Below are 25,056 nucleotides of genomic sequence, written 5' to 3'. Positions count from 1 at the left end.
TAATCTCAGCGTTGACTTTGGCGCATGAGAAATAGAATCCAGGATGTGAGGGCACAACACGCTGTTCCTAGTTGCATTTCTCCCGTTGTCAGGTTTTCAGTGTGTCTTGCTGACGATGCAATGAGCCTGTTGAACTGCCATGTGACTGTCTTGCCAGCCTCTTTCCCATTAACAATCAGCAGAATCCCAAAGGAAAGAAGCGGCATCGAGCAGGAATGACAAAGCACATAGATGGAATATGGATGTGGTGAACGGACGCGGTGAGAGGATACTGAGTGGTTTGAGAAAGTGTGCCAGTGGGTTTGAGATGATGAAGGAACATTACTGCTGTGTGACCCAGTGCACACACTTGCAGCCAGATAGGTTGCCCTACATTTTATATAATAAAAGCAATAACCTGGAAGGTATTCCATCATCTCAAAATCACCCTGAGCGTGTATTCTCTTTGCCCAAGGAAACAGTGATGTTATTTTTTTCTGTTAAAAATGTAACAGCTAACTGAGAGCTTCATGTGTGTAAGCAAGTATATATACGGTATTCTTATTTAAAGGTGTAGTCCCAATTGATTTTCCACCAAATTGACCAAATTTAATATGCATTGAAATTTAGTTTTTATAAAGTGCCTTTATATTATTTCTGTGGTGTATCACTAAATTAAAGCTACTTTTATTGCTGGTGTTATGTTTAAGCAAGGTGGAATCAAACCCAAATATGCAGGCAGAGATGAAGCAGATGGTCGGTGCAAAACAAGGTGATTTATTTTCCCCAAAACCCACAGCAATTCCAAAACTGCAAACAATGGGAATGTGACGTGAAAGCAAAAATCCAGAGCTCAATCCAAAGGAGACTAACAGGAAGAGCCACAGCAAAAAATGATCAAATACCTTCTTGCAAGTGACATTGACAGTGAATGCAGTGGGAAAAATAGCAACAATGCATGTACAAAGAACACATTTGCTTGTCAGATTTTCTGATTAGGCAACCTTAAAAAACAAACAAACAAAAAATCCCCAAAGTACATCATGTGACCAGTGTTTTTCTTTTCTTTTTACGAGTTACTAAAAAAAAGAAGCTCACAGTCACATATTATATAAGTGGATTTGGCAACTCTGATGCTGAGCATCTTTCCATCTGAGGGTCAGAAAAGCCCCCACATGATCTGGAACGTGGCCACAGAAAGCCTTCCATGGCATCTTGTCACTGTATTTTAACTAGAGTTGGGAAGACGAATGAAAATCTTTAGTGGACTAGTTGAGTACCATTAGTCATCGACTAGTCGGCAACTAAATTTGACATTGAATGAATGAAGCCAGTTTTGAATCTTCATGGTCAAACTCAAATGTGACATTTGTTTTAACAAATATAAGCAACAAATCACAAATACAAAAAAAAAGCATCTGCATGACGACAACACCTGTAGTCGACTCGTCGAATGTTAGCTAGTCGTAGTCGACTATTATGACTAGTCATCCCATCCCCAATTATAAACCATGTGCGTCAAAATTCTAAATGACTGCCAAACAAGGTGAATTCTTTTATATTATTGATGATATAGATCCTCAATAATTTACTTGAATACTAAATAACAAAATTAAAGTGGTGTTGAAGAAAATCCTTTTAGTGTAAAAAATGGACACCTTTAATATCAGTTGAATTCATCCATCACCCCGTCCTCAGCCCGGGATGCCTGTTTACACTTTTTCCTCCCTGTTCTGCTGAGTTTCGGCTTTATGTCTAATACATATTTGTTGAATTTGCATAAATCTAATAAGTGTAGCTTTGTCAGAAGCACTGACCTCTCACAAACTGAGCTTTGACCACACTGCTTGTATTTGGAAAGAGTGCATTAAAGGCCATAAAGTTTTGGATTAAATTAGAGGGAGGATCTCATTAAGATTCCTGGCAGATGTGGAAGCTGCACACTTCTCAAACGGCACTGCATTTATTACTTTAGATTACTAAAACCTCAGTTTAAATAGATCTCCGCCTTGTGTTTTTCCTCCAATCACTTTTGTTGTGATGTCGTTGCAAACTAAGCAAAGTTCAGTGGCGACACAAACACTTAAACCTCATATTCTTTAATGTAATCCATCATGTCACTGTCATTGCTCCTCTACGTGTCAGAACAGCATGACTGATGGATGCTGCAGCTCCGCCCACAAGGCGTTACAGTGTCTTTTTACCATAGAGACAAATAGAAGAACTAGAGGGCAGACTCATCACATGCTCGTGTGCCACTGAGGACACAGCGCTGCCATCAACACATGAGTCAACTTGCAAGTGGTCAGTGGAACTGTTGCACCACTTTATTTATCTGCTGTATGTGAGCCTCTGCGCTGCCGTGGAAACACCTCATAGCTGTGCGCATGTTATTGGAGTTTTAACCCCCCCAACCAGCCCACCCAAACAACAAAAAAAGATGGTGATGAGACCATCTTTCCACAAGTTCGTGTTTGTTTTTTTTTCCCCCTCAGAAAAACTCGAACATGACAAGAGCATTGTAATGCATGAACAGAAACCCAGCAACATGCTGCAAAACTACAGAAGTAACACTTTTGGATTATTTGGAATGATTTTCATTTTGCAGGGATATTCGGTGCATGGCTGTTTATTGTTTTTAATATGAGGTGATGCACAGATGGATTTTTAAGCATTACATTGTTGTAGCTCGCTGAATGCTGTTAAGCTTAAACTGCACATAGCAACAGTTAGTGACTCTAACTCAGAGATGTTCGAGAACTTTCTGTCCCTAAATTGTCAATTCATAGAAACTATGTTTTTTTTTTTTTTTAGGAAAATCAAATGCATTTGAAGTACTATAAATTTATGTATTTTCATGATTTCACTATGACTGGTGTCTTGTCCAGGGTTTACCCACCTTAGGTCCTATGATTGCTGCGATAGACTCCAACCCCCCCGTGACCCTTAACTGGAGTAAGGCGGTGTAGAAAATGATTGGATGCATGAGTTCAATATCACCAATTTTCTGTTGAGTAGCAGGTTTCTGTTGTTTGTTTGCTCTTAGTGGGACAGACTGTATATGTAAAATAAGCACTATGATTGTGTGTTTTATGGTAAACGTACCACATTTTACACACACACACACACACACACACACATATATATATATATATATATATATATATATATAATCGACCTGCGACAGACTGGCGTCCTGTCCTACCCCGCCTCGCGCCCTGTGACTGCTGGGATGGGCTCCAGCGCCCCCGCGACCCTTAATTGGACTACGCGGTAGAAGAAGAATGAATGAATGAATGTATATAATACAATGATTTGCAAATCCTCTTCAATCTGTATTCAATTGAATACACCACAAAGACAAGATATTTAATGTTCAAACTGATAGACTTTTTTGTTTTTGTGCAAATATTTGCTCATTTTGAAATGGATGCCTCGCAACAGGGCAGCAAGGTGGCTTAGTGGTTAGCACTGTTGCCTCACAGCGAGAAGGTCATGGGGTCAATTCCCACCTGTGGCCTTTCTGTGTGGAGTTTGCATGTTCTCCCCATGTTTGCGTGGGTTTCCTCTGGGTGCTCCGGTTTCCTCCCACATCCGAAGGCATGCGGGTTAGGTGGATTGGGATCTTTAAATTGTCCGTAGGTAATGTGTGTGGGTGTGACTGTGTTTCTTTTTCTCTTTGTGGCCCTGTGACAGACTGGCGTCCTGTCCTGGGTGCCTTGCAACACATTTCAAAAAAGCTGGGACAGGGGCAACAAAAGACTGGAAAGTTCATGAATGCTCAAAGCACACCTGTTTGGGACATTCCACAGGTGAACAGGTTAATTGGAAACAGGTGAGTGTCATGATTGGGTATAAAAGGAGCATCCCCAAAAGGCTCAGCCGTTCACAAGCAAAGATAGGGTGAGGATCACCACTTTGTGAACAACTGCATGAAAAAATAGTCCAACAGTTTTAGAAAAATGTTTCTCAATGTTCAGTTACAAGGAATTTAGGGATTCCATCATCTATAGTCCACAATATAATCATAAGATTCAGAGAATCTGGAGAACTTTCTACACGTAAGTGGCAAGGCCGAAAACCAACATTGAATGCCCGTGACCTTCGATGCCTTAGGTGGCACTGCATTAAAAACCGACATCATTGTGTAAAGGATCTTACCGCGTGGGCTCAGGAACACTTCAGAAAAACATTGTCAGTTAACACAGTTCATCACTACATCTACAAGTGCAAGTTAAAACTCTACCATGCAAAGTGAAAGCCATACATCAACAACATCCAGAAATGCCGCCACCTTCTCTGGTCCCAAGCCCATTTGAAATGGACAGACACAAAGTGGAAAAGTGTGCTGTGGTCTGATGAGTCCACATTTCAAATTGTTTTTGGAAATCATGGACGTCGTGTCCTCTGGACAAAAGAGGAAAAAGACCATCCAGATTGTTACCAGCGCAAAGTTCAAAAGCCAGCATCTGTGATTGTATGGGGGTGTGCTAGTGCCCATGGCATGGACAACTTACACATCTGTGATGGCACCATCAATGCTGAAAGGTACATGCAGGTTTTGGAGCAACACATGCTGCCATCCAAGCAACGTCTTTTTCAGGGATGTCCCTGCTTATTTCAGCAAGACAATGCCAAGCCACATTCTGCACGTTACAACAGTGTGGCTTCGTAGTAAGAGACTGCGGGTACTAGACTGGCCTGCCTGCAGTCCAGACCTGTCGCCCATTGAAAATGTGTGGCGCATTATGAAGCACAAAATACAACAATGGAGACCCCAGACTGTTGAACAACTGAAGTTGTACATCAAGCAAGAATGGGACTCTGGTGAGGGTGTTTGCATCTCCTCCACCCTCCTCTTCTCTGTTGTCTCTATCTCTGTCTCCAACCTTCAAAGTCCCGACTTCATGAGACTGTGAACTATTGACACCATCTTTTCAACAAGGAAATCAGAGCTGAGGGACCCTGTGTGCCCAGAAGGAACCTATCCCGCAGGCTTATTTGTCTTTATGGTAGTTGGGCTTCTGCTGTCAGGATTATGCGCTGCCCTGATGTAATGGAAAACTGGCAAGACGGCTGCCACTAAAACAATAACCCCACGAGGCTGTACAGTCTCAGACTGTGTTGACTCTTGAACTGCGTTGACTCTTGAACTGTTGACTCTTGAATGGAAATGCAAGTTGGAATGTATCTCGAAGCAGTTGTCTGTCCTGCAAAGGCATTGATGTTGAAGACCAGTGAATATTAATTTATGCAACTGGATATGGACAGTTAAGAGAAGCCACATTTGGCTATGTGCTTCTCTGCCTAACCCAAACACGAAAACCTTATCAGCTACCGATAGTCAAAATGCCCCGCTTGTTTTTCTTCCAGAAGATTTCGACGGCCCTAGTGACGCACATGGCTCCCTTTCTCATCTGCCCTCCCCCACAGATTCTACGCACACACGGACAGGGACTGATATGAACCACCTGCACACAAGGATGCACGCTCACCCCACCCCGGCCTCTGCACCTGCCACTCCCTTCCCCCTCTGGGAGGTCGCGCCACATGGCTGCAGCAACCCCCCACCTCCACCCCCCCAAGCTTGGTTGCGCGTCATGAAGCTGCTGCAGCCCACACTCACATTGCCTCAATTTGGATGATTGACTGTTTCACAGTTTGCCGTACATAAACAATTAAATGTATGTGTGCGGTTATTTTAATTCTGATGTGTGCCATTATTACGTTCAACTTGTAATAATTGTGGATTAATTGTTGTATTTTTGTTTGAGGTAATTGGGTGTGATATGAATTGCTTTTTTCGGGATCAGTAAAGTTGTTTGAATCTTGAAAGAATTCCACCTACAAAGCTTCAATAATTAGTGTCCTCAGTTCCCAAACGCTTATACCACTGTCCCAGCTTTTGTGAAATGTGTTGCAGGCATCCATTTCAAAATGAGCAAATATTTGCACAAAAACAATAAAGTTTATCAGTTTGAACATTAAATATCTTGTCTTTGTGGTGTATTCAATTGAATATAGGTTGAAGAGGATTTGCAAATCATTCTGTTTTTATTTGCATTTTACACAACGTCCCAACTTCATTGGAATTGGGGTTGTGTGTGTGTATATATATATATATATATATATATACAAATTATTATTATTACATATCAAACAGGGTCTGTGCAAAATTTGGTACTTTTACCATAAAACACACCCTTGTTTCACATTTCCCATGGTGGCACACTTGCACAGTATAAGGAGTCAGCTGTCCATTTCTTCTATCTGTCTCTATGGTTTTCACATGATATACATAGAGAGGACAGAAGGAGAGGACCAAGCTGTCAGCTGATCAGAAACAGAGTGTGGTGCTGTGTTATGACCACAATTTCAGTACCAAGCTGATGGGAAGGCGCAAGAGATGAGGATGATGGGAAGTGTTGGGAAGGTGGTGGTGGAGGGATATGAGAGGAGAATGTGGGGGGGGGCTGATTAACAGAGAAAGGAGGAGTGGAGGGGCTGATGGGAAATGAGATGATGGTGCATTAGTTTAATACCCTGAAACACAATCCATCGATCCATCTCTTCCACGTGTATTGATTGATTTTATGTATTTGTATTTGTGTGGGTAATTGGCCAATCACTGTTTTCATGTTGAAATGTTTCCACACAACCGATTGTGCACTTACGCATTTATTAAATTGTTTACAGCAGCAACAATAAACACGTCAAAAGTGTTAATAAATACAATGTAAAAGTGAGTTAAATCAAGTTCAAAAGATAAATGATGTGTATGAACAAATGTTTTCCCCAAATAAAACAAAAATGCTTTTTTTCTGTGTCATAAGTTCAACTATGTACTGTTTACAGCAAAGATACGAGATCTACACATCTTTGGTTTACAGTATTTTCCTGGTATACATACACAGTAAATTTTGCAGAGTAAAATATACTCTGCCCGGATAACATTTGGTCCCAGTCCAAACAGAGTTAAAAATATAATCTATCACAGTGCTAAATCAGTTCTATCACAGGCTAAAATCAACTCTATTATGCTGTGATTTACTCTTATTGGTGTTGAAAAATATGATTGGACAAGAGGATAGAGCTGATTTCACTCTATAATAGAGTATATTTAACTTTATTTGGACTGGGACCAAACGCTATCCTGACAGAGTATCTTTTACTCTGCAAAATTTACTGTGTACAGGCAGCCTTATGAAATTTCTTTTAATGTCTCGTTGCTAATCACAGGTGGCCACTGTTGTTTGTATGTACTGTATTAACCCAAGTAAACTGTGCTTCCAGAAAGTTTTATTATGTTACAGCCTTATTCCAAAATGGAGTAAATTCATTTTTTTCCCCTTGGAATTCTATTCACAACAGCCAATAATGACAACGTGAATTTTTTATTTATTTTTTCAAATTTATTAAAAATAAAAAACCTAATAAATCACATATATGTTAGTATTCACACCCTTTGCGCAATACTTTTTTGCTGCATCTTTGGCAGCAATTACAGCCTCAAGTCTTCTTTAATATGATGCCACAAGCTTGGTGCACCTATCTTTGGGCGGTTTTGTCCATTCCTCTGCTGCAGCTCTCAAACTCCATCAGGTTGGATGGAGAGCATCAGTGCACAGCCATTTTCAGATTTCCCCAGAGATGTTAAATCAGATTCAGGTCTGGACTCTGGCTGGGCCACTCAAGGACATTCACAGAGTTGTCCTGAAGCCACTTTGATATCATGGCTGTGTGCTTAGGGTCATTGTCCTGCTGAAAGATGAACCATTGCCCCAGTGTGAGGTTAAGAGCGCTCTTGAGCAGGTTTTCATCCAGAATATCTTTGTACATTGCTACATTCATCTTTTTGTCAGTCCTGACTAGTCTCCCAGTTCTTGCCACTGAAAAACATCCCCACAGCATGATGCTGCCACCACCATGCGTTACTGTAGAGATGGTACCTGATTTCCTCCAAACATGATGCCTGGCATTCACAGCAAAGAGTTCAATCTTTGTCTTATCAAACCAGAGAATTTTGTTTCTCCTGGTCTGAGAGTCCTTCAGATGCCTTTTGGCAAACTCCAGGTGAGTTGCAATGTGCCTTTTACTAAGGAGCGGCTTATGTCTGGCCACACTACAATACAGGCCTGATTGGTGGATTGCTGCAGAGATGGTTGTCCTTCTGGAAGGTTCTCCTCTCTCCACAGAGGAATGCTGGAGCTCTGACAGAGTGCCCGTTGGGTTCTTGGTCACCTCCCTGACTAAGGCCCTTCTCCCCCGATCACTCAGTTTAGATGGGCGGCCAGCTCTAGGAAGAGTCCTGGTTGATCTGAACTTCTTCCATTTGCGGATGATGGAGGCCACTGTGCTCACTGGGACCTTCAAAGCAGCAGAAATATTTCTGTACCCTTCCCTAGATTAGTGCCTTGAGACAATTCCTTTGACTTCATGCTTGGTTTGTGCTCTGATGTGTACTGTCAGCTGTGGGACATTATATGTAGACAGGTGTGTGTCTTTTCAAATTATGTCCAATCAACTGAATTTACCCCAGGTGGACTCCAGTTAAACTGTAGAAACATCTCAAGGATGATCAGTGGAAACAGGATGCACTTGAGCTCAATTTGAGCTTCATGGCAACGGCTCTGAATACTTATGTACATGTGATTTATTATGTTTTTCATTTTTTATATATATAAATTTGCAAAAATAAAAAATTCTGGGGTATTGTGTGTAGAATTATGAATGTAAAAAAATGAATTTCACACATTTTGGAATAAGGCTGTAACATAACAAAATGTGGAAGACGTGAAGCGCTGTGAATACTTTCTGGATGCACTGGAAGATGAGCTTTTTGTCACAGAAAAATAACTGTAGGTAAAAATTTGATGTTATGTATCCATGGGTGCAGTGGTGGGCACAGATAACCAAAAAATTAACTTCGATAACAGATAAGATAACTGAAAAGTTATCTTTGATAAAGATAAACCACCCAAAAATGTATCGTAAGTTACAGATAATCAATAACCGATAAATTCCGGTGTTGTCTATGGGACATTTGCAATTACTAAAGAGCTGAAATTGATTTTTAACACAATCGCTTTTGAAAGCATCAAAAGCAGTAAAAGACCTAAAGAATAAGCAAGAATGTTTGACCATGCTGCCCTCTGCAGGAAGCAGCACAGACAAATCTTTAGAGCACCCACAAAATCAACTCTTTACTAATCATAATCTTTTTTTCTTTAAACATTCTGCTCCTGCTGGAAGCTCTTATTTACAACAGCACTCCCACCACAGAGACACACCAAGAGCAGCCATAAGGCCAGCTCCCTATCGATTTCAACATTCCGGTCAGGCGGAGGTCTTGAAAAATAAAGTCATACTAACTTATGGTTTTTTGAAAATACTGATAGAATAACTCCATTAATGTCAATTCTGTCATTTGTACAAAGTTAAAATATAACATATATCTTTTAATGTTGAATAAGGCACTAATTCTGAGGTTTTGTAACAAACACAAACCGCAAAGTATTCTGGGTAAAAGTGCTAAACAGTGATTGGTTCAATAATCCATTATGTAAACCAACATGTTAATGTGACGTGTGTCGTGTGTTGGTTTAAAGATAAATGTGCTTTTGTAAAATATTCCATTTTTATTTGTAAAAACAGGCATTTTTACGGAGCCCTGGAAGTGTCATCGCAATTGCATGTTTTAAAACTTTTATGATGTTGTAAAACATGCACTCAATATTAGTAAGTAAGTAAGTAAATTTATTTATATAGTGCCTTTCACAGACATAAGGCCATGTACACACATTGTCGGGTTTTTTGTAAAACCGAATATCTTACCCTTTCAGTTTGGGGAAAAAACTTCATCCACACTACGTCGTTTAAAAAAAAAATCCATCCACATCGAACCATATAAATGTGTTGTAATTAGTCTGCCAAACCTTTGGGTGGCGGTACTGATTAAAATTCTATCCAATCAGGAGCCTTATTCTCTTGTCATCACTTCCACAAAAACTAAAAACATGGCGCCAACCTCGTTCTTGTGGACCGATAAGGAGTCGGAATTACTTCTAACCATAGTTTTAGAATACAAAGTTAACATATATGCACACAAAAAGCGCCTGGACAATGGACAATGCCAACACTTTGAGAGCAGCCATGTACCCAGACGTTTAATACTGCCATGAACACTCCTGGCCAGTAGATGGCAGTAGCAGCCTTGAAAAAATGTCAAACAAATTCCAGATAATCCGTGTCTGCTACATTTAAGATGCGTGGAATTTAACAAACGCAAATACACTAACGTCTATAAACCCAGAGAATATATTCACGAGAGTTTTAGGCACTAGAGTTTAATGCTGTTATCTGTGGACCCTGAACAGAGTGTCTGAAATGCATTTGTCCTGTCGTGAACGTCTGAGATTACCTTATGCTACCCATAATGCATTGCTGCCTGATCTGATATTTCACTTTATAAACTTCAGACATGACAATATTTTTAAATAACTTGTCTAAAGTGAGTGGTTAAAATTTGAACCATAAGTTAAACATGTATGCCTCTGGATGACTTGATGACATTGCGATTACATTAGTATGGTATTAAAGGAAATGAGTTTTTTTTTTTTTTTTTTGGTCACCAGTTCGCCTTTGCTTACAAACGATAGAGTGGTTTCTGTTTGCAGAGGGTAGAACAACATGCCTATTAGGAAACTTTTAACAGATAGGTCTCAACAGCTTTAACAGTTTTAAAAATGTTTTTCACTGTTCAGCTTAGTTCAGTACATTATCGCTCTAAAAGTTATCGGACGGTAATTCATCGGAAGATAATTAGTCCGATGATGGTTTTTAAATTTATCTAAAAAGATAATCCGATAATGAAAACATTATCTTCGATAATTATCTATTATCGGATTATCGGAAGTGTGCCCACCACTGCATGGGTGGCACTGTGGCTTAGCGATTAACAGTGTTGTGTCACAGTAAGAAGGTTGTGGGATAACTTGCCACCTGGTTCTTTCTGTGTGTTTGCATGTCCTTCCCATGTTTGCATGGTTTCCTTTCGGGTCTCTGGGTCCCTCCTACTTCCAACAACATGCAGGTTAGGTAAACTGGTAGCCTTAAGTTGACTGCAGGTGCGCTTGTGTGACCTTGAGGTAGACTGGTGTTCTGTCCACGGTGTACCCCACCTCACGCCCTACGAATGCTGGGTTATTACTTTGTAAAAATCTTACATATCGTCACCTTCCTAAAATAACGGCCTAAGTCATGTTAGGCCGTTATTTTAGGAAGGTGACGATATGCAATAACTTCTTTGCTAACTCATATTCCCACCAAACTGACCATGTGTGTTAGGCATGGTGACCCCAAGAAGTATGCTCATTTTTAGTTCAAAAGGTCAGAGGTCTGCAAAAAACACCACTTAACAGTTGCCCGGGGTGCCATGGTTTACTGCAGAATATGAATTTATTACAGAAATCTGCAGGCAGTTTGCCCTTCCGAGGGCACCGTGAGATAATGATTTTTCTGAACGCACTTTGTCCTGCAGTTTGCTGCGTGGTGCTGAAGAGATGGGACTGAGGAAAGCGGTGAAGCCAGAGTTTGGAGGAGGAACCCGGAGTTTCTCCTGCGAGGAGGACTACATCTACGAGAACATCGAGAGCGAGCTGTGCTTCTTCACCTCACAGGTCGGCGGGCACACACAGACATGCACGTCTCGCACCAGCTAATCTTTTGTCTCACCCTCTCATGCTTCCTTTTCTTTTATGCAGGAAAGACAGAACATCATTAAGTACTGGCTGGACAATCTGCGTGCCAAACATGGGGAGGTGCTCCATAATATCAACTTCCTGGAGGGCCAGCCAATCAGTAAGTGGAATTATTTATAAATATCGTATGATGTTACTGGATTTGTGATGATGGTTGATTTTGGAAAACAGAAGACAGTTCTTCAAAAATAAATCCCTCAGCTATTGTAAATGGGGCCTGAGTTCACAAAGAACCAAACGTGATGACCTCCATTAAAGCTAATTTCTAGAGCTAGTCCAATCACAGTGTTTCTCTGATGTGGGCCAGGCTTTATATGACGTTAGACAGCTAGGCTAGACCTGCTGGTCACTAATTGGAGAAACAGATCAAGGAAGCCACCAAATGGGAATCACTGCCATGCAGCTCCCGGTCCATGACGAGGCAGACATCTGCAGCAGACACTGCCAGCTGTTATATTATATTATATATTCTGCGGTGATGTTATCTACACTCCAGAGACAAGCAGTCGCACTACTTCCTGTTAGAAGGTAATTGTGCCTCTAGGTTGTTTTTGTACAAGTTATGATGCATTCAGCTGCACCTTGGAAACTCTGAAATCTACAGTGGAATGACCATTTAAGGAAACAGTAATGTTTCTTTTGTATTCTGCCCCTAGTCCTTCATTAAAACAGTTTGAATAATTATTTCAGAATTAATTATGTTTTAATCATAATATAGCCCTGTGATAGACTGGCAGCTTGTCTAGGGTGTACCCTGTCTTTTGCCCACTGACCCCCGTGACCCTTAATTGGAAAACGTAGGTATAGAGTCGGGGTAGAGAAATCCACTGGTCCGAGGTCAGGGACCAGTAACTTTTGACTTATGTCTAGTTGATATTTTCTCCTGCTAAACCAATATCTAGTTACAAATCTTGCTGGTCAAGTGATTAAAAGTGTTAGACAAGACCGACTGTTTTTTTCATACTTGCACCTCAAATCACAGCCGCTGTTCACAGATTGCAGTGACCCGCGCTGTGCCACTTAGTCACACCACTGACTTCATGAATGAAGCTGTTTTGAAGCTACTTTTACTTTTGCCTCGGTTGAGGCCACGTTATATAAAAATAAAATAAAACAATAATTTCGTAGCCAATGAGGCATTTTCCCTCTGCCTGACTGTGAAGCCTCCCCTCAGGCTGACGTGCCTGCTAAATCAGACCCCGCAAAAGGCTGTGGTGACTTTACGTTTTCACTCCTCTCCCATCAAATTTTAAAAGTTTTTGTAGTGTGCCCGCTAATTTAATTTCAATCATGGATTAAACATTTGGCAGAAAAGTCGCAAATATGACCAATTTTACAACACAAAGTCGGAAAAAGACCTGCAATTCATCAAGGAACATACACCCTTTGGTTTGGAGATGTTGATTGTAGAAAGAAAACCTCATTGAGTGACAAATTAATCCAGAAAAAAAGCATGACCCAGATAATTTGTACAAAGACGTGACAGAGAATTTTGAAACTGTCACACTCATCGATGTCATTGTGTGGCACGGAGCTACAGAACTGCAGAAGCACAAATCGGGCTTTAGGATTTTAATAAACCACTCCCCCATGGACTTGGAAAAAAAGAGTGACTAAACCAAATGTACAGTGGTGGGCACACTTCCGATAATAGATAATTATCGAAGATCATGTTTTCATTATTGGATTATCTTTTTAGGTAACTTTAAAACCATTATCGGACCAATTATCTTCCGATTAATTTTGTCCGATAACTTTTAGACCGATAAAGTAAACAAAGCTGAACAACGACAAGCATTTTTAAAATCAGTTCAGCACCTACCTGTTAAAAGTTTTGTAACAGATGGGCAGTTATACCTTCTGCTAACAGAAGAGCGCTGCTTCTAGAAAAAGCATCTTTATCTTCTGATACGCTGGCAATATCACCTAAGTCATCCAAAGGCATACATTTTTAACTTATGGTTCAAATTTTAATCAAACTAATTTTGGACAAGTTATTTAAAATTACAGTCATGTCTGAAGTTTTATAAAGTGAAAATATCAGATATATGTTTTAGTTTTAAAGTAATGTGGTAATTTTTAAGGTTTTGTGAGCACATGCTGTGCCCAGCAGTGCATTATGGGTAGGATGATGTAATCTCAGTACGTTCACAACAGGACAGTTGCATTTCAGACACTCTGTTCAGGCTCCACGGACAACAGCATTAAACTCTAGTGCCTAAAACTCTCGTGAATATATTCTCTGGGTTTATAGACGTTGTTATTGTATTTGCGTTTGTTAAATTCCACGCATTTTAAATGTAGCAGACAGGGATTATCTGGAATTTTGTTTTCAAGGCCTCTACCGCCATCTACTGGCCAGTAGTGTTCATGGCAGTATTCGCCCTAAGCAACAGCAAAAAAATAAAATAAAATAAATAACATTACAAGACAGCTCTGCGGCGTTTGCACAGGCACAGTGCGAGCGGTTAGATGCTTGTAGCTTTTCAGCAGCAGGATACCCTCACGACGGCCGACCAGAATAATATCAGACAGGTTTGATTTTCATTGGACCATACGATCGGCGATCAGGAGGTGGCCCTGAGATGTTAAACGCAGCTTGTTACTCCATGTACACTACACGATGCAGGACGCGCGATTAACCTGAAACTCGGTCCAAAAAATTCCTGCATGAAAATCATCTTGCACAGTGTAAAGCACGTTTTACAACATCATAAAACATTCTCTCCACATGCAAAACATTTTGCGATGACACTTCCAGGGCTCCGTAAAAATGCCTGTTTTTACAAATAAAAAAGGGAATATTTTACAAAAGCACATTTATCTGTAAACACCAACACACGACAGACATCACATTAACGTGTTGGTTTACATAATGATTGACTGAACCAATCAGTGTTTAGCAGAAGCACTTTTACCCAGAATCCTTTGCGATCTGTCTGTGTTTGTTACAAAACCTCAGAATTAGTACATTATTCAACATTAAAAGATATAAAGATATATTTTAACTTTGTACAAATGACAGAATTGACATTAATGGAGTTATTCTATCGGTATTAATGTTATTTATAAATCAAAACCTTAAGTCAGCATGACTTTATTTTTCAAGACCTCCGCCTGACCCATGTGTTGTGATTGATAGAGAGTTGGCTTTATGGTTGCTCTCAGAGTGTCTCTGTGCTGAGAGCTTTGTAGTAAATAAGTGCTTCTAGCAGGGGCAGAATGTTCAAAGATTTAAGTGTGGTCTCATTGTTTGGGTCTGTTGTTAATTTTAATATTACTAGAAGCTATTGTGGCATTAAAACTTAAATTTTATTAGTAGTTGTAAATGTACCGGAGACAATATTGGAATTTATTGGTTATCTGTAACTTCCGATACATTTTGGGGTGGTTTATTGTTTTATCTTTATCGAAGTAAATTTTTTGGTTATCTGTGCCCACCACTGCAAATGTAATCTTTTTAATAATGTCTGCTGTTGTATTTTGCTAAAAAATCTGATTGTGATGTGAAACTTTAACATGATTTTCTTCAACAATCATAAAATGAAGAATTTTAGCCATGCATATGGTCCTCAGAAGCATTTATCAGAAAAAAAGTCTGAAGGACCGAAATGACATGGTGAGATGCTGAAGAGCTTCTGTTATGGTTAGGGTTCTGGACGGAACCGGACCGGTACTTGGTGATGGACTTAGACGCTGGGAGCAACGAATAGAACTGGTTATGAATGAAAAGAGATTTATTTGCAATAAACAAAAGAACAATGCTGTGCTGGTTAGACGGCCTGCTGAGTGGAGAGTAGAGCACGCTCATAGCGGTGGAAATTAGGGTGTTGCAGGTTTCAGTTCTGGAGCTGAGACCAGGTGGGACCCACAGAGCCGAGGACAGGAACTAGGACAACGGAGGAGAGAGATGGTGAGTGATTGCACTCGTAACACTGGAAGCCTTTAACAATTCACAGTTCACTGAAGGCTTAAAACAGAAATGTTCACAGTTCTGGAAATAATGTTCTCCGTTTAGGAAGGAAAGGTTTGCTGTCCAGGAATCGTTCACAGTTCATGGATTATCCAAAAAGGTCAGAGGTCAAGTGCTGCGCATCTGTGACACAGTTCCAATTGAGCAGGACTTGGCGATAGATTCATCTTGGAAAGTTCTTAGTAGTGCAATATCAGAGTTCATAGGGTTCTTGGAAAACAGTTGTATATGGTTCTTAGTCATGCACAGTCACAGGCAGGAATGTGTGATGATGAAGGAACTTAACTGGAGCAGGGCAGAGCTGCGCGCTCTGAGCTGAGAGCCAGAGATCCAATGCGACGTTGTTGTGCAAATAGCTGTGGAACTAGGAGCAGTGGTGGGCACAGATAACCAAAAAATTAACTTAGATAACAGATAAGATAACTGAAAAGTTATCTTTGATAAAGATAAACCGATAAACCACCCAAAAATGTATCAGAAGTTACAGATAATCGATAACCAATAAATTACGGTGTTGTCTGGGACATTTGCAGTTACTAAAGAGCTGAAATTGATTTTTAACACGATCGCTTTTGAAAGCATCAAAAGACCTAAAGAATAAGCAATAATGTTTGACCATGCTGCCCCCTGCAGGAAGCAGCACAGACAAATCCTGAGAGCACCCACGAAATCAACTCTTTACTAATCATAATCATTTCTCTTTTAACATGCCGCCCCTGCTGAAAGCTCTTATTTACAATAGCATTCCTACCACAGAGACACACCAAGAACAGCCACAAGAACAGCCATAAGGACAGCTCTCTTATCAATTTCAACACTCCGGTCAGGCGGAGGTCTTGAAAAATAAAGTCATACTAACTTATGGTTTTTTTGAAAATATTGATAGAATAACTCAATTAATGTCAATTCTGTCATTTGTACAAAGTTAAAATATAACATATATCTTTTAATGTTGAATAAGGCACTAATTCTGAGGTTTTGTAACAAACACAGACCACAAAGCATTCTGGGTAAAAGTGCTAAACAGTGATTGGTTCAGTAATCCATTATGTAAACCAACACGTTAATCTGTGTGTCGTGTGTTGGTTTAAAGATAACTGTGCTTTTGTAAAATATTCCATTTTTATTTGTAAAAACAGGCATTTTTACGGAGCCCTGGAAGTGTCATCGCAATTGCATGTTTTAAAACTTTTATGATGTTGTAAAACGTGCACTCAATATTAGTAGGTAAGTAAGTAAATTTATTTATATAGTGCCTTTCACAGACATAAGGCCATGTACACACGTTGTCGGGTATTTGTAAAACCGAATATCTTACCCTTTCAGTTTGGGGAAAAAACTTCATCCACACTACGTCGTTTAAAAAAAAAAATCCATCCACATCGAACCGTATAAATGTGTTGTAATTAATCTGCCAAACGTTTGGGTGGTGGTACTGATTAAAATTCTATCCAATCAGGAGCCTTATTCTCTTGTCGTCACTTCCACAAAAACTAAAAACATGAAGCCAACCTCATTCGTGTGGACCGATAAGGAGTCGGAATTACTTCTAACCGTAGTTTTAGAATACAAAGTTAACATATATGCACACAAAAAGCGCCTGGACAATGGACAATACCAACACTTTGAGAGCAGCCATGTACCCAGACGTTTAATACTGCCATGAACACTCCTGGCCAGTAGATGGCAGTAGCGGCCTTGAAAAAATGTCAAACAAAATTCCAGATAATCCGTGTCTGCTACATTTAAGATGCATGGAATTTAACAAACGCAAATACACTAACGTCTATAAACCCAGAGAATATATTCAAGAGAGTTTTAGGCACTAGAGTTTAATGCTGTTATCTGTGGACCCTGAACAGAGTGTCTGAAATGCATTTGTCCTGTTGTGAACATCTGAGATTACCTTATGCTACCCATAATGCATTGCTGCCTGGCACAGCATGTGCTCACAAAACCTTAAAAATTAGCACATTACTTTAAAACGAAAACATATATCTGATATTTCACTTTATAAACTTCAGACACGACAATAATTTGAAATAACTTGTCTAAAGTGAGTGGTTAAAATTTGAACCATAAGTTAAACATGTATGCCTCTGGATGACTTGGTGACATTGTGATTACATTAGTTTGGTGTTAAAGGAAATGACTTTTTTTGGTCACTAGTTCGCCTTAGCTTACAGACGATAGAGTGGTTTCTGATTGCAGAGAGTAGAACAACATGCCTATTATGAAACTTTTAACAGGTAGGTTTTAACAAGGCTAAACACAGACAGGACAGGGAGGCAGACAGAGGCAGACCATGACAGCTTCGCTCGTTCATGTCAGCGACATATCCATATTATAACCATCATTAGCTCCAAGCTTGAAGTGTTTAAGGTCGTTAAGATGATAGTTCATTCAACTTTGCTTGGTAACAAAGTCGTTCATTGAAGAGGAATGTATTTTTTAGCACTGTAACATAGTTATAAAACATTAGCATTATCACGTTCCCTATTCAAACATGACATCGCTGTTATAACGTTACAGCAAACGCATAACGTGTGGTAAAGCTAATGACATTGTCATCATTAATGTTAACGATTACAGCTAAGTAGCTCACTATAGACGTTAATATTAGCGGCTAACTAGCCAATTACCTTACAGAGACGACTCTCACTTCGTCAGCATCAGCCACAACGTGCTTCCTTCTCAGATGCTCCTACATCACTGTTGTACTGCCGTGGAAGGCAAGTTCTGCCTTGCAGGTTTTGCATTGCATGTTTTTCTCTTTAATTTGGTTAAAATTCACCTTATTGAGATATCCCATAATCTCTTGCGCGCCAGACAGTCGCTGCAGTCTAAACAACATAGAGAATCCACAATTGCATGGATCCACAATCCATGATGACAATTGCAAATGAACATTTTCCTACCAAAATGTAATTTTTTATGGTTTTCATCATGTCAATAAGAGACTGCATGCATGAGACCCTGCAAACTTGCTAAAACAAATATTCCAAATAATCCGTGTCTGCTATGTTTAACCTGCGTGTATCTTCATAAATGCAAACCGAATTTCAGAAATTTTATATATATTATTCTGGAGCAAACAGAACAAACAGTGTTGTCAAAGAGAAAACTTTATTTCCCCAATGCTGTTGTCTGTGTGCAGCGGTTAAATTGCAGCCTGATCAGAGCGTCTCATTGCAGATCTCAATATTATTGACATCTTGCAGAGCGGTGGACATTTCAAAGTTTTATGGAATTTTGCGGGATTTGAAACCTCAATAGGGCGAATGCTCCCGAACTTTTGAACTTCGTTGTCGGCTAGCCATGATATTGTTTGGGAATAACTTTTCCAGTGACATCACGGCTGACCCTGATTACCATGACTGCGCCTGTGCATCAAGGGCAGAAAGGCAGTAGAAGATACAGCAGCAGTTTTGAGAGAAAAACAAAGCTTAAAAAAAAACAAAACAAAAAAACAATGACATCAATTATTAAATTAGTCGCCGACTATTTTGATAGTCGAAGTAATCGTGACTAGTCGACTAATCATGGCAGTCCAAGTTGTAGGTCTTGCAAGCATCATCCAGAGATATTTTGTTACTCTCTTGGAAATTCAAAATGAACTGACAGGTTCCAGATGAAAACACAGGCTAGCTGTACCTGCTTGCTTTGGCTTCTTCCATTTTCACTTGTGATCATCACATCAGATCTGAAATGGATCTGCATGGTTGATTTGGTTTTCATGCCAGATGCCCATCCTGACGCAACTGCACTTTACACGAAGAATGGGCACATGGGGATCTGGAACCAGGAAGCAGGCACACTAACTGTTCGGCCACCACGCCACCCACTGTCTTATATCTTAAAGTGTAGGTGACACGTAATGCCATTTTTTAAGACTATGTAAAATTAAATAAGTTTGAAATTTATCCTTTCCTGGTGCACAGTTCTTGAAGAGATAAATATTCAGCTTTTGAACTGCGTGCCACTAAAAGACCAGGAACTTCCCAGCGTGCCGACTTTGGACAAGAAGAAAGTGGAAGTGGCGTCAGCTCCAGACTTGCACGGAGTCCCTGGCTTCTGTTATTTTATTGTATTCTGGATCATGGGATAATGTTGTCACTTGCAGATTGAGACGTTATGAGCAGATGAGGCGCTGGGAGTCTTTAACCTGCAGCTGCGCAAAGCAGCTCGTTAACAGCACAGACTGGATCGATTAGCTGCATTCACGGATTACAGCTGGCACTGGTACCTCGCACCAAATCCCGTGTGAAAACCAGAACAGAATTAATTAAATTATTTTTCAGATGTGGTTTTGTAAAGGTGAATAAGTTTAAAGATGATCTCACTGAAATGCACAGGTAAGACTACACATTTACTTCTTGTGTGAATGGTTTTAATATTTAATAATAACGTATTCAAGAAGCTGATATTTTCATTCGCTCGTATCATTTTCAGATTTGAAATTGTTTCTCAACAAAACAAAACAAATAAAAAATTCACACTTACTCATCACTTTTTTCTAATGTCACAGATCGTAAAACTTTTTTTATCAGGCGATTACGACTAAAGAGCTGGCCAAAAACAACAACAAAAAAACCCCAAACATTTTATCACCTCCACCTATGCTGAAATCTCCTGCATTATTTATTTATGTATTTTTATAAGTAACGTTCTGTGTTCTGAACTCTGCCAATATCGTCACTGTTGTCAGACTGAAGGTTTTCCTCCAAAGTTTATTGTCATCTAAATAAGGCTCAAAACCATAAATGCTGTGTCCCACACAGCAGCTTCTGAAACACCTTCAGACTGGACTTAAAAAAAGGCTCCACACTAAAAAACTAGAAGCACTCAGAGAGTGCAAACATCCGCCAAGGCCATGGGGTCACTGAAGCCATAACATCTACACGCCGTGGAATCATTGAACCTAAAAAAGTGTAACAATGATGTTTGCTCAGTAGTAAAAAAAGTTTCATCTGCTGTGACTGGATAGCATGTATCCTTAGCGCTTGGCATTACAGTTTATTGCAACTTGCACCTTTCCCAGAAGCTACTGTCATCTGAGCACAGATATTGATATTGCATGTGCTTATAGACAAAAACAAATAAGAGACAAAACTCAATTTATTATTCAACTAAACTGCAAATATATGAATTTTTTAACATTTATGAAACACTTCTCTAAGCAAGGCCATAGGGTCACTGACCCTAAAGTGATTCCCTCCTTGGCACAGTGATCTATTTCTTTTTGTCTCTTTCTCTAAAATTGTATATAATAATCATTAGATTATTAATATATAAACAAAAATAAATTTAAGAAATATTACAATTTGAAAACAAATGCACCCGAACGTGATGACAGCTGCAACTGCTTAATGCTAACTTTTAACATTGAAAATGCCATAGACATGCTAATGCGTTAGTATCGGGATCCGGATCACGATCCGGATCACCACTAAAATTTAATCACTTGTTCCTCCTGTCATTTCCAACCACTCCACAAAATTTCATCAAAATCCGTTCAAAACCTTTTGAGTTATCCTGCTGACAGACAGACAGACAAACAAACAAACAAACAAACGCGAGTCCGAAAACATAACCTCCTTGGCGGAGGTAAAAAAAATTGTCCTCCATACTGGATTTAAAAAAAAAAAGCTCGACACTATAAAAAAATTGTCCGAAAACAGCTCGACCTCTGCCATGTTTACAATCGATTTGGGCTTGAATCAGCAGGTGCCGTTCTGGTGATGACGTAGCAACAGTATGGTCACGGCTGAGGGCTGAACGGGGCTGAAATAGAGCACAGACTTCAGACAGCTGTAGTTTATCCTTCACCTGCACACTTATCATTGACTTTATTGTCCAGGACTTTTTAAAATATCAGCATTTCATTATTTTTAGTGATTATTTGTGCACATTTTTTTGGTGTCGACTACACTTTAATAAATGTGTGTTTTATCTTTTTAAGTGGTTTGAAAAATTTATCCAAAACACACACATGATGTTAAAGCTGTATGGCCTTTGGTTTTTTTTTTTAAAGATTTGAATCATGAAAAGAATTTTCTTTGGCACCACTATTCCTTAGCATTTATATAAGGGATTCATAATATTATACTGCCAATATGATCAAAATTCATGCTCTCTGGAAACAATTTAAAATTTCGACCCCTGAAGGGGAGAATTTTAAGTGATCAGACACCATGAGCTACATTTGGTCGTGATGTCAAAGATCATATGGGGGCTTCCCCTGATCTGCACGAGTCTGCTGAAAAGGACATGCTGACTGCCAGTCGGACTAAAGAAAGGCAGCTTGGCGTTAGCTGACTACTCGCTCGAACAAAACAAATCAAGATGGCAGAAAATGCTCCAAAACAACTTATTTCTGTATAAATCAAATATGTTTCTCATATACAGTATTTTGTAAAAGTTACTGAAAAATAAACATTTCTGAATCTGAAAGTGCTATATTTGAAACCAGATAACACACCTGTGAAGTGATTTACAAGACATCATACGGACGTTAGTGTGCACATCCCAGGAACGCTCATCACATAAGTGGGTCAGGTCACAGGTAATCTCAAAACCTCACGCATGCTCACACGTGCTTCCTCCTGCAGTCCATCTGCACGGCGGCAACAACGGGAAAGACAATATTTGCTATGGAATTCCCCCCAGATAAATATGTCCTCTTCATTAAAATGGGCTGTAATTTTGCAATATGCTACAAAAATAAACCAACATTATAATGCTTGAATTTTGGCAGAAACTAAATTTTGTCAGTTTTGTGAAATTCGAAAGGCCATACTGCTTTAAAAAGTCTTCACCATCCACATCTTGACCAGGATGTTATCTTCTAATTGCAATCAATATTTTCACAAAGTGGTTCATTTTTTTGGGGGGGGGGGGTAAAATTCATTCACCTAATTTTTTCTGTCCTCTCAGTCCCGGAGTTGAGTGCCCGAGGTGTGATCCAGCAGGTATTTCCTCTCCATGAACAGAGGATTCTCAGCCAGCTGATGAAGTCATGGGTTCAGGCTGTTTGTGAGAAACAACCCTTAGGTCAGTGGAAAACTACGTTCATGTACATTGTTATAACTGCCATCACATATTATTGGTACTGGCTTTATTTAAACGTAATGAGGATAGTTGGAGAGAGAGAGTCATTGGTTCACATGGATATTGAAAAACAGTCATGGCGAAAGTGTTTAACTCAGGTTGTCATGATAAAATAAGAAAGATAAGATCAACTTTATTTATCACAAAGGAAATTATTTCACCAGAGTACCGAAACAGTAAACAGTGAACAATGTTTTTTTTACCCAAGCCTATCAAATATGGTCATCGGGTATTGCAAAGGCTTTTCATCCGTCCATCTGTGCTCAGCGTAAGTCCAGTCCTATTACTGCCAGACTCTTCAAATTCACAGGGAACATTCTTGGGACACAGACCTTGGACAAGTTCGAAGATGGCTAACCTTGCTGTATTTTAAGAGGTTAAAATGTCACATTCTGTTTCAATATGATCCGTTTTGTATTTGAGTGACGTGGGTGACAGCCAATCAGAGTAGAGCTGCATCATGACATCAGTCACTGGTCTCTTCAAGAGCATTTCGTTTTGTGTGTTTATATACATGTAAGCACGTCTAATACTGAAAATGCTGTTTTGGAACCTTTTAACGCCTCTGAACTTATTTATAAGACAGTTTATGGAGGTTAGCATGGTGACATCACTTCCTAGTTCAGCGACTTGCTGACGGCTTCGTTTCTGGTATATTATGTAAATGCTAACAAGAAATAAATACTTCTAAAACTGAAAAAGCTGGTCTTATAACCTGATAACACCTCTGGTGTCATTTACAAGATATTTTGTGGATGTTAGCCTGCACGCTAACTTTCGCTAACTCAAAGCTAACTTTCTATGGAGTTAAATTTGTCTCATTAACACTGAAACTACCACAGTGGTGCCAAATGGCACTTCTTCTTTTCATGTAAGTGCAGCCATTAGATCGGAATGTGGCAGTACAGAGTGACCGGCAGTTTGAGCCTGTGAGAATGTTCAGTTTTTTAAAACGTGGTGCAGAAGCTTCTGTTGAATTAGAAAAAATTGCCAGTCTTGCCAGGACGGGTATGTGTTTGCCCAAATTATGTTACCGTAAATCAAATATGGATAAATCAAAGAATAATGCAGGGTCAATGGACAAGCCTTAGCTACAAAATGTCTGAGTTTGCTGATGATTCCAAATGATCTTACTGTTTTTTGTGGCTAAAACTAATGTGTTGTTTCTGGTTCAAATTCTCATCCACTACAATGCCTAAAAATTTGACATGGGATACATGGGATCAATTTCATTTCCTTCAATTGAAACTCTAGTATAGCGTTTGGGCAGCGCAAGCTGGGTTTATGTTCATCTACCCATCTGTAAAAGCAGTCTTTTTTTTACTGTAAAGCACTTTGGTATTTCTGTCCTCCCAAATCAACAGAAGTTTCTGCACCACTTTTTTAAAAACTGAACATTCTCACAATATTCAATATAAATATTCATCAGATGTGTGTGTTTATTTACAAAAACATGTTCTCACCTTTATGTTAACCATCAGAATTTAGAAATTTGTTCATATTAAATTCACAGATTTATTCATACACTCAACAAAAATATAAACGCAACACTTTTGGTTTTGCACCCATTTTGTATGAGATGAACTCAAAGATCTAAAACTTTTTCCACATACACAATATCACCATTTCCCTCAAATATTGTTCACAAACCAGTCTAAATCTGTGATAGTGAGCACTTCTACTTTGCTGAGATAATCCATCCCACCTCACAGGTGTGCCATATCAAGATGCTGATTAGACACCATGATTATTGCACAGGTGTGCCTTAGACTGCCCACAATAAAAGGCCACTCTGAAAGGTGCAGTTTTGTTTTATTGGGGGGGGATACCAGTCAGTATCTGGTGTGACCACCATTTGCCTCATGCAGTGCAACACATCTCCTTCGCATAGAGTTGATCAGGTTGTCAGTTGTGGCCTGTGGAATATTGGTCCACTCATCTTCAATGGCTGTGTGAAGTTGTTGGATATTGGCAGGAACTGGTACACGCTGTCGTATACACCGGTCCAGAGCATCCCAAACATGCTCAATGGGTGACATGTCCGGTGAGTATGCCGGCCATGCAAGAACTGGGACATTTTCAGCTTCCAAGAATTGTGTACAGATCCTTGCAACATGGGGCTGTGCATTATCTTGCTGCAACATGAGGTGATGTTCTTGGATGTATGGCACAACAATGGGCCTCAGGATCTCGTCACGGTATCTCTGTGCATTCAAAATGCCATCAATAAAATGC

The 25,056-nt window shown here is 39.6% G+C and overlaps 1 protein-coding gene across 1 annotated transcript in view; it reads left to right on the top strand.

Annotated features, from left to right (window-relative positions):
* ano8b (anoctamin 8b) overlaps nt 1-25,056 on the top strand; it is a 216,655-nt gene that overhangs the window by 123,031 nt on the left and 68,568 nt on the right. The window contains 3 exon segments of the mRNA XM_034180124.1: nt 11,519-11,657; nt 11,742-11,838; nt 22,648-22,764. Of these exon segments, the coding sequence (XP_034036015.1) occupies nt 11,519-11,657; nt 11,742-11,838; nt 22,648-22,764 (353 nt within the window).

Source organism: Thalassophryne amazonica, chromosome 10, assembly GCF_902500255.1.
Source record: "Thalassophryne amazonica chromosome 10, fThaAma1.1, whole genome shotgun sequence".
Classification (NCBI taxonomy): Eukaryota; Metazoa; Chordata; class Actinopteri; order Batrachoidiformes; family Batrachoididae; genus Thalassophryne; species Thalassophryne amazonica.
Note: the sequence above shows the minus strand (reverse complement) of the source record. Positions and strands in the feature narration are given on the sequence as shown.